An 11,103-nucleotide genomic window follows, 5' to 3' on the forward strand; every position below is an offset into this window, starting at 1 on the left:
GTAAATAACACAAGCAAAAGATATAAAGGAAAACATAACTGAAATTGAAATTGCTTAAAGGGAAATATAAGTACCTACGGCCAAAAGTGTCGTGCAAAACATATAACGAAAAGTACTGGATTATGCCCACAGCCCGGGCTAGCTTCAACTTCACAAATACTGCACAACAGGACAGTTCTCCAGCACCCTTGGCTTTAGAAGCTCTTCGGATATTTATAGCAGTGATTAGGGCAACTTAAGGCCCAGCCCATGATGTTGCGGTCGGATCCATGCAAGCATGGAGATGCTTATCCCTTTTCAGACCTAATCTTCATGAAGATATGTTTCCTTTTGGATAAGGCGGTGGTTTGGCCTCATCGGTCTCTTTTGGATAGCTGCCGCCTTCGGCCCATATCGAACTCCCACTTGCAGTCCTCCCTCGCCCGCCTGTTGTGCCTCCGTCTTCCTCCCCTGTCTTCCTTCTCTTGCCTGCCAGCTCTCGTGCGGTACTTATGGGCATAAGGGATGGTTTTGCCTCCAAATCCCCTTTGCTTCCGGCGCATACCTCTTTCACGAAAGATGACAGCACTTTCGACCCCTGGAGCACCTCTTGCCCACAAGCTGGTCCTGCCACTGAACTACGCCCTCCCAGGCGACCATACAACACAAACAAAAGAAAAAAAAGACTCGATCTAGACCTAAAACAAACACATAAACAGAGCACAAACCTGGGCTCATCACTTGGTGCTATCCTTTTATCTTTTATTATAGTTAGTGTATTTGTTTTGTTTAGCCTTTTAATATTGGGCCCACTTTCTTTAGTTTGGGGAGCATATATATTGTACGTGCATGAGATGAAGAACCCTAAGAAATGAATTATCTCCTATCTCCTATCTTACCTCTCTCCTCTTATCTTCTTTAATTTCTATCAACGCAATCTCTTTTGTATTGAAAAATCCCAGAAAAATTACAAGTAATAGTACAGTCTATTACAACTTCAAGAGCAAGAACTGAAGATTCACATTTTTGCCCTATAGTTTATTTGTGAATGTTTATTTTTATTCTTGATTTTCCATTGCTAGTTCACATATATGCCTATGTGTGGCTAGTAATATTTTATCCTCAGGTTTAGGAAGTGAACATATTTGGATTCTTGACAGTTTTGATTCAATTAATCAGATTTATTTATCCTTTTTATGCTCTTGTGCCTGTTGTTTGCTTAATTGTTTGATCACCAATTTAGCATAATCTTGGATTTTAATTTGATATCGGGAGATGATAATTATTACGTGAACGGAGAACATAGAACACATATATTTTAATTCTAAAGGGAATTGGTATTTGTGAGGACATTAATCTTAGGAACTTTTAGGAGTTGCATGTTAGAAGTGTGATTCGGGGACAATAGCCTTGCATGTAATCAATGGTTTGTACGCCACGGGAGTGGGTATAGACTAGCTTTGAGATTGTCTTAGGAGAATTTATCTTGATTATTGAATTGAATCTATTGAGATTTTCAATCCGTTGAAACCTTTACCTTGGGATAATTTAATTCTTCTTGATTCTTCCCTACAGCTTGATTTATTTGTTTTCCAGTATTTATATTTCTTAGTTTTAAAATCAAACCTTCAATTTTGTTGTCCAGATAGAGAATAATAATCTAGGATATGAATTAATATTAATTAGTCTCTGTGGAATACGACATTGCTTGCTACTGTACACAATTGCACCCGTACACTTGCGGTGTGTTAAAGAAATTAGCGACAGTTTCATGCGGCGGTGGCGTTGCTCCGCTGCTTTGAATATGAGATTGAGAGGTGGAGAGAGGGAAATGAAAGGTTGTTGAGATAAGAGAAATGATGGTATCTTGAATTTCTTTATTGGTTGTTTGAATGATGGTGTGGGGGGTGGAAGGAGACAACGAGGCAAAGCGAAGGCGGCGGCAGCTTGCCGGTGTTGAGAGCGGCGACATTGGTTGTTGAATTTTGAAGAATTGGCTGTTGCTTTGTTATTCCAGAGCCACTTTCAGAATTTTAATATTCCACATTTTATTTTATTTTTATTTTTATTAAAAGTCAAATTTTTTAATAGAGCAATTTTATTGAAAGTCAGAATTTTATTCAAAGTCGACATTAATTAGTTTCCCTAAAAAATAATAATTAGTTGTATTAGCAACCTTCTTAAATATGCGTGCCATCGTATTTATTCATTTATTTTAACTCTTCTTAACACTCGTGAAAAAAAACAAGCTATGAATAACAGAATGGATGAAGTATTTATTTGTTATTTTCTTTTGGGCCTTAGTTAAACTTTATCGATTTAAGCTATGGGCTCAAGACTTGGCCCAATTTAATAGTTAATTTGGGTTGCGATTTAATAAGAATTGGGCTGCAAATTTCATTTGAAAATGGGCTTGTATTATTTTTTTAATTTGCCCAATGATTTAAGCTTAGCTTAATTATTTAAGTGTTTGGGCTTTTATAAAATTTAGAAATGAATTTTATTTGGGCCCTAATTCACGTATTTGATAATGTGCTTTAATAATTAATTAGTTTATTATAGGCTATTACAACTAGGGGCATAATAGTAAATTTAGTTCTGAGTTCGGGGAGGGCATTTTCGTCATTTCATAGTCATCCTTCATTCTAATCAGGAACATCTCCATCTTTTTCTCTTTGGCATCTTCCACGTGGGCCGACAATCAGACTTTCCTTCGTTTCTGCAACTGTAAAAGAGATTAAGGGGACAACCTGCAAGACGGTTACAACAATCAGGTGTACCCTTTTTTCTCAGTCAAAAAGAGTGCTTTTTATCTTTCTCCTTAGATCAGTGCCATCTCAGAGCTCCCACGCGTTGGATCTTTAAATGTTCGTCTTCTCTGAAATCTTCAGCTCTGGTCATGAATATAGAATTCTCCTCTGATAACTCTAATCTGCCTCTTCTTTCTCATTGTAGCTCTACCAGATTATAATACCAGCTCTAGTGGACTTGAATTTATAGTTGATTCAAATATGTTCAGCGTGGATCTTAAACCTGCAACAATATCAAAATAATATAACAACATATTTTTAGTTGTGTATGGCTTATATTTGGGCATTAGGTGAGCTTAACGTATCTTATTTGGACTTTCTTTAGAAGAATGTGAATCCCTAATTTCATCCTCATCACTATCGTTGAACACTTCCAACAAAATCAACAAAGAACACATCAAAATCAAGAAAAAAAAAAGATCAAGAGACAAAAGGGTTCAAGAAATGGGTTTTAAAATTTGAAGGTTTCTACAAATTTTGCAATCAATATCTATTCTTATAGTTTCTTCCTGACGGAAACTTCTCCCTCTTCACGAATCAAAGCTCAATATCGTTAGATTATTAAATGAACAAGATTTTGAGAGAACTTTCGCCGATTCTCAATGAAAAAAAAGTTATCCGACGACTGGGTCATTGATTCTGTCTTGAAGCAAAATCCACAAATCCTCGTCGTGAAGGTGTTAGGGTAAAGGTGATGGAGGTGGTGTGACAGTTGACCAATGAGGGAGTGTAGTGCTGAGGGTTAGTTTTGTCTTCCAAAAGTTAATACAGGGCACGTTTGAAGTATAGAGAATATATTAGAGGGTGAAGGTGGGATATATTAACTAAAGAGGAATAATAGAATAAGAACGAGCTTGCTTTAAGAATGGGCCTAAATGAATACATATAGGATCTACCAAATAAGTAGATAAAAGCAAATAAATTAACTATTTAGCCTTATCAACGCTATCAAGCATAACCAACTCTTTAGGGGCGTTTACTTTGCACGATTGATTATATGCATGATTGATTATTTTTATCCTCAAGAGTAGGATATCTCCAATCCCACATTTTCCATGGATAAGAATCAAGCAAAATTTGCTTGAATGATAAAAATAATCAAGGACCTTGGGATATCCCAAAGTTATAATCCATCAAAGTAAATAAGGAATTAACCTTATTATTTTTATCTATCAAGGTTAATTCTCCAAAGTAAACGCCCTAAAGAGTTGAATATTGATTGAATTTCATAGATAATTTGTATATATATTTAGTTTCGATTGATATAATTTTTTTTGCCACCCCTTGATAGAAATTCTGCGTCCGTCACTGGACAACATTTTACTGAAGAAACTTTTTCACATGCATTAGGAGTTGTTCTGACGTTATAGGAAAAACATTGTTCATCATATTATATATATATATATATATATATAGGGTGTGGTTCTAGAGAGAACTACATTATTTGTGAGAACGGGAGAACCATCAAATTTAATGCATCCACTGTAAAAATTAATGCATTCGCTGTTAAAATTAATGCACTAAAAAAATTAAAAAAAAAATGCTCCCTTCAGGATTCGAACCCAGGATCTGCATTCATCCAACAAGATGATGCATCCACCGTAGATCTTGATGATCGAATGGCTGAAAATGGTTCTCCGGTTTTCTTTTATTTATGGTTCTTTCTTGAACCTCTCCCTATATATATATATATATATATATATATAAACATTGTTCAACATCAAATAACAATTAACAAAATTTGTGACATAATACTAATGTTTACTTATTCAATCATCGTGCAGAAGATCAGTATCCATCCAAAAGGGATGAGAGCCCAACAGGCCCAAAACCAGAGCTCCCCAAAACAAAATAGTATAAAAAACAAAAATCCGTTTGCTCCACGTGTCGTCTCCTGGTTAACGACACATTATAGCTCCCCTGTCGCTGCAGCACGCGATAACTTCGCGCACAAACAAACCGGCTATTCCCGGTTCCACCTCCAAACGGCTCGATCATCTGCGTTGCCGAATTAGTTACTGTCACTAAACGGGATTTTTTTACCCTAAATCTGTGGCTCTCATTACCAGCTAGCCCGGTACCCCGTTAAAGTAAGCGTTCTATCCCACTCGCTGGGGTCGTACTATATTCTCTGATCTCTCCTTTCATTGATACACTTCTCTCTATTGACCGATCACCGATCGCTTGTTATCTTCTAGGTATGCTTATTTTCTTAGTTAATTTCTCTTATAATTTCTACCTTTCACATGAATTCAGCTGCTGAAATCTAGCTCTGCGATTTTCAATTTGTAGCGGTTTTTTTTTGTGTTATTTTTTTGCATAATATTGCTCGTGTTTTGCTGTTTTCGGGAATATTTTGCTGAAGTCTTACTGTTTTCTGTTTAATTTTTTGTTGAATTATAATGATTTGCGTAGTTGAGTTAATAATTTTGGCGGCCGTAGTTATGAGCTTATTTTTATTCCTGATTTTTCGGAAACGGTCGTGGAGGTAGAGATGAGCTGTGGATTTTAGTGTTTTGAATTTAATTATATAGCTGGTTTCATTTAATTCAACTATTTTTTCGGGGTGAGATTGGCTTGTTTTTACTTTGTTGTCTCGATTTGCTTTTGGATACAGTTTTACTAAATATGTAAAAATTAATAGCAATCCACCGTTGCTTGTTTATGATTTTACTGATTGATTAAACTGTGTGGTGTCTGTGTGTGTGAGAAAGAGAGAAGAGTATTTTTGGCTTCATAGTTTAATACTATTACTCTCTCAAGCCTAAAGAAGGCGTCACCAGCTCTTTTGATTCTGCTTTTCTATGATTATTTGCTGCAGGGCTTTTATACACACATTTATATAGCTTAATGTGTATAACATTTTGGCAACTATGTCCGGATTTATGATTTTTTGACTTGTAGATATGAAGACTGGTAGCAGGAGCAGAGGGGCTACGAGAAAGGAAACTAAAGAAGCATTGAAGCCTGCTGAAGATAGGTTGATAAATCCTTCTAGTGTGTGTGTGTGGTTAATCTTGCAATTTCCTTGAGTTTATGCTGAAGCAATACTGGATGATAATATTATTAATATGTATTCCCATATGTATGTTTATTCCTTTCAGGAGGGTAGGGAAGAGGAAGGCTGCCCCAAAGGTAGATACACGGAAGGGTAAGAAGGAAAAGAAGGCCATTAAAGATCCAAACAAGCCCAAGAGGCCCCCAAGCGCCTTCTTTGTCTTCCTGTACGAGCTCCCTATATGTCACATCTTAGAATAGATGTTTTTTCATGCTGTTATGACTTTGGTGTTCAATCTGCTGTCTCTATTGTCGTAGTGAGGAATTCCGGAAGACCTTCAAAAAGGAAAATCCAAATGTCAAAGCCGTCTCAGCAGTACGGACTTTATTCTACTGTTACTAGTAATGGTGATTTATAGTTTATAGATTTGAAAGTCATGAATTTTGGGTTCTTCCTGTGTGTGTATGCTATAGGTTGGAAAAGCTGGTGGAGAGAGGTGGAAATCCTTGTCTGAAGCTGTAAGTGCTACTCGATATCTCATCATATACCTATGGTTTACTTTTTTTCTCTCTGAAGTCGGTCAACGCACTTCTCTTTATCTGGAAGCTGTTTACTTGGATCAAGTAGTTTGACTTGGACCTTAGTTTAGTTAGGAGTCATGGTCATTTTTGTCATGCATAAAAACCTAACAGATTTTGACAGCTCTGATATTGATGCAATTTGCAAATATGTTTATGTTGATGTTGGTTACTTACAGAAACATAGTCTGCCCTTAAATACTGAAACTGTATGTCGCCTTCTGATTGGCAGGAAAAAGCTCCGTATGAAGCTAAAGCTGCAAAGAGGAAGGTTGAATACGAGAAACTTATGAATGCTTACAACAAGAAGCAGGTGAACGAACCTTTTCTATATGCTCCCACGCTTAATTTGATCGTGAGAATGAGCTGTATCTCAAAAGTCTGTGTCATTTGATTTGCAGGAGAGCTCTGCTGATGAGGGTGATGAAGGGTCCGAGAAGTCGGCATCTGAAGTTCATGATGATGAGGAGAGCGTACAGGTCTGGATACCATACTTGAACATTTTGATTTCATACAATAGTATTGCTGCATTTGGTTCTCCCATCCCCCCAAACAAAAAAAAATTATCCAACATATATGTTTCTGGCATTTGTTGGAGTTGCTTCAACTTTCACAGTTCTAATTTGCAACAATAATTTTCCTTTTTTCTGGACTATATGATTTTAGTAAAGTTTCTGATCTGACTAATGATGTGAATACCCTTTTCGCAGGAGGAGGATGAAGAGGAGGACGACGATGAAGATGACGATTGAAGAGTACCTCGTCAAATGCTTGCTACGATCTATGCTGTGAGGATCGTGGCCTATGTATGTTTAAGAATGGTTGTACCCTACATTTTGCTATGTAAAATGGGACAAACATGATGTGTAGTTTATGTATTGCATAGCTCCTTATCGAGCACTTTACCATTGTTAATGTCAAATGCCCTATGCTCTCGTCTCTCTCTGAAATCTCTAGACTTCAATAATATTAAAAAAATACATTAATCGAGAATGGAATTTATCTAACGTATGCCTTGGTTATTCTCAACATTAGAAAAAACGTGTAAAATTACTTGTTTGGCTGGATGATGGTGATAGATCATGGGATTTGATTAAACAATGAACTCGACAAACATTATCATAGACTTGTCATTTTTTTATATCAAATCAAGCCTGCCTCATTTTAAATTAATGGTTTGGCTAGTAAGTTGAAGAGTTGTTTTCATTATAAGATATCATGTCAGAAAACAAGAATTGGATTGCCAAACTTAGAATACATACAAAACATTAATGAGTCTATTTCCATTTGGATTCTTCTCCACCAAAACAGATCTAGGATCCAATCATGAAAAATCTCAACAAAAATACATGTTTTAAGTGTTAGATATTCCCTGTGAGTCTGTCAGAAAAAGTGGGAGCAAATTCTATATACATGTAAACATCAGACTACACTTGGGCATCGGATGAGAAGAAATTTGAAATTAACACAATCGTGCAAGCTTGTTTCTATGGTCTAAAGCTGGCCAAACCATATATACAGTATGACAAATGTAGAATAGAATATATATAAATAGAATCACATAAAAAAATCACCTGACATATTACTCTGTACAAGAGATGAACAAGGAGCCCAGCCCTTGTTCAAGAATGAGGATCATAAGAGACCACCATCGGATTTGGAACGACGAGGGGCAGTTTCTCGATGTACACGACCAGTCGCTTCAGATTTTCCTTTGCAATGGTGGATAAGTCAGTTATGTCACAGTTGCTGGTGTATATCCAGAGCTCCCCAGAATTCATCCGGTTCAGACTATCCCGACAGAACGGACACGACTGAGATTTAGCGCGCCTGAGCACGAAGCATTACACCATCAGTTATGTTTACGAGAAATGCTTACATACATCCAATACAAAGCAAAGATCATTATACCAACATGCTGTACAATGTCAAAGCAAACATAGATGAAATTTACTTTTTTTCTTCTTCATTAAATAGTAGCATAATCTAAAACTCACACAAAAGGACTGTGTGCAGTAAATGAATATGAGGTAAACGCGTCCATTATTTCAAAAAAATCAAGGCGAAGCAGATTAGTCTTTAGCTTACCAGTCCCTGTAGCACTTAATACACAAGGAATGACTGCATCTGGGCAGGACAACCTTGGTGCTCATCTCCATGCAAATCCCACATTCCTCCTCCCTCTCGATTTCAATTTCAGACAATTTTCCCTTGCTCATCTCATCTCTTCTCGTGTACTTAGTCTCACACAGCTCTCTCTGCTTCCTCTCCTCGGCATCAGTGATACCGTTGTGGAGTTGCAGCAAAGAGGGGAATATCACTCCTGTCCCGACAAAACTATCAGAGTTCAAGCTTCTCAATCACGGAGAGGGCAGATCAAGACTCGTATCAAAGCAAGAAATGAGGTAAAATATGAATCTCTACATTGACTCACCGTAGAACTCCCTCAAACTAGCTTTCCTTTCATGAATAGACATGGTTGTCTTACCATTACCATAAGCCTACAGTCATCAACCCTCCTCATATCAATATTCTTGATATCACCATGATGCAAATGAACACGATATGCATGAAACAACAAAGCTACCTTGTAAATAAGGATCCTAATCAGCCCGAGCGCACCAGCTAGGTGACAATCAGTCCATTGAATAAGGAAGAGGAAAATATGTGCGCAAGGGCTATACGATAGTCTCATCTGAAGGCAGGCGCCATCATACGCCCTCGGATAATCTGATGCCCTGTTTCCCGAGTAACTAGAATGCATCAGATGAAGAAAGAGACTAATTTCGCATTAATCCAGCAACAAAAAAAAAAAACATCCTTTATTCCCTCTACTCTAAGAGATGAGTTGAATTAGGCCATGACTTAAAATGTGCCAAATGTAACCCCACATTCACAAGAAGAAGGCAAAAATTTTAGAACTTAGCTAAAAAATCCATATGAAGTCCTTGAATGACATTAAATACAATGCATCAGATCAAGAAAGGGACGAATTTTGCATTAATCCAGGCAAAAGAAACATCATTTATCCCCTCTAAAACATGAGCTGGATTAGGCCATGCCATAAAATGTACCAAATGTAACCCCAAATTCACAAGAAGAGGGCAAAATCTAAAACTTGTCAAAACTTCATATAAAGCCCTTGAAACATAGTTTCCTTCACTTGCTTTAGCTCGTCAAAATTATCATCTTCAAAGTCTTGATATTTTAACCTCATGAATGAAAGCAGTTCACATAGAGATATTCAAATCTAATAAAAAAAAATATATCGACTAAAATTCTTAGGGTAAATACTAAATTCCCAGTTGAGTTGATGATATTTTACAAACTCTAACAGATAAAGATGCTAACAATAATTTTACCTTCCTAAAAAAAATCTATCCCTAAAAAATCAAAAACAAAAATTCAACCACAAAAACATCAAGAAAAAAAAGATTAAAAAAATTACAAGGTGTTGGCATGCTGGATATCAGCTTCAAGCGCTTTGAGTGAATCTTTAAAAGACTTCCTCATCACCCTCCCACTTCCTTTCTCTCACTCCCATCCAATTTCCACCGAAATATTCTACTCTTCTTCACCCATATTCTACTCTTCTTCACCCTCTCTCTCTCTCTCTCTCTCTCTCTCTCTCTCTAAACCCTCCTGAAATTATCAAAAGACTCCACCTTTTTCGCAGAGCGTTCAAGAAAATTAAAAAACAAACAAGACCCACAACACAGAATATAAAAATCTTGGAATTCCTTATCCCCTAAAAAGGGAAATCAAAAGGAAAAAAAGATTGAAAATTCAGATAAAAGTTTTTGCAGAGGGGGTTTTGGGAGTTGCACACACTACACACAGAGAGAGTCACCACACATCAGAGGTTACTGAAACAGTGATGGCAGCTTCGCTTGGACCGCACGCTTCAATTACTGCACTCTTCTTAGATTAAATAGTTTATTTATTAAAAATAAAAATTAATTAGTGTGTGTGTTAGGTGGGCTGCCGTGTTAGTTTTGCCTAATTTAACGCAATCTAAAGCTTGCCTCAAAAAAAGGGGCCCAAGTCCAAACCCTTCCACTACTTAATAATAGGAGTAATATTTTTTTAGGAAATAATAATATTATTATTATTATCCCTAAAAATACATTGAGGAGAATACTCACTATTTGCGAAGATATTCCGTGAGCGTTAGTCCACATTAGTATTTTTATTTCAAATATTATAGAAATTATTATAAAATCAAACTTGATTTATTTTTCTATTTTTTTTTCTTTGAAAATAAAGAAGAAAAATGCATAAAATCGAGTTTAAATTTTTATATAATTTGTAAATTTAATTTTTTCAAATAAAAATTTATGAAATATTAAAACAAAAATTAATATTTAAAAAATTAGTGACATAAATTTAATATCAACAGTGCTCATCATCCTCTAGGACTTGTGCGTATATTTTGTTAAGGAACGTTTTTCATTTATACTATTACTTGTTTTTATACTTAATAGCAAGATAATTTTTTAGCCGAACTAGTATTATATTTATACCAATAATTAGAAAGGTATAACCTACTATGTTTCAAATATTTAAAATAGTTTATTCATCGAAATATTAGAACTATTAATCTATATTTAAACGACAACAAATATAGTGATTCACTTTTTCGTCGACAAGTATTTCCAAATCTGGAATATGATGGCCCTGTTTCCAAATGACAAAAATATACCTGCACTGCACATCATCATATCTTTTACCAAATAAT

The 11,103-nt window shown here is 36.0% G+C and overlaps 2 protein-coding genes across 2 annotated transcripts; one reads left to right on the forward strand and one right to left on the reverse strand.

Annotated features, from left to right (window-relative positions):
* Positions 1 to 4,765: 4,765 nt before the first annotated feature.
* Positions 4,766 to 7,315, forward strand: LOC131022633 (high mobility group B protein 1). The gene is made up of 8 exons (XM_057952141.1): positions 4,766 to 4,987; positions 5,694 to 5,769; positions 5,894 to 6,013; positions 6,105 to 6,162; positions 6,261 to 6,305; positions 6,598 to 6,678; positions 6,767 to 6,844; positions 7,076 to 7,315. The coding sequence occupies exons 2-8, from the start codon at positions 5,696 to 5,698 to the stop codon at positions 7,115 to 7,117; spliced, it is 498 nt and encodes a 165-aa protein (XP_057808124.1). The 5' UTR covers positions 4,766 to 4,987; positions 5,694 to 5,695; the 3' UTR covers positions 7,118 to 7,315.
* A 490-nt stretch (positions 7,316 to 7,805) lies between these two features.
* LOC131022632 (E3 ubiquitin-protein ligase AIRP2-like) lies at positions 7,806 to 10,407 on the reverse strand. The gene is made up of 5 exons (XM_057952139.1): positions 9,814 to 10,407; positions 8,953 to 9,103; positions 8,800 to 8,866; positions 8,454 to 8,688; positions 7,806 to 8,195 (listed from the first exon to the last, which is right to left on the reverse strand). Exons 1-5 carry the CDS (start codon positions 9,876 to 9,878, stop codon positions 7,988 to 7,990), a joined length of 726 nt encoding a protein of 241 aa, XP_057808122.1. The 5' UTR covers positions 9,879 to 10,407; the 3' UTR covers positions 7,806 to 7,987.
* Between the last annotated feature and the right edge of the window lie 696 nt (positions 10,408 to 11,103).

This window comes from Salvia miltiorrhiza, chromosome 4, assembly GCF_028751815.1.
Source record: "Salvia miltiorrhiza cultivar Shanhuang (shh) chromosome 4, IMPLAD_Smil_shh, whole genome shotgun sequence".
NCBI classification, from domain to species: Eukaryota; Viridiplantae; Streptophyta; class Magnoliopsida; order Lamiales; family Lamiaceae; genus Salvia; species Salvia miltiorrhiza.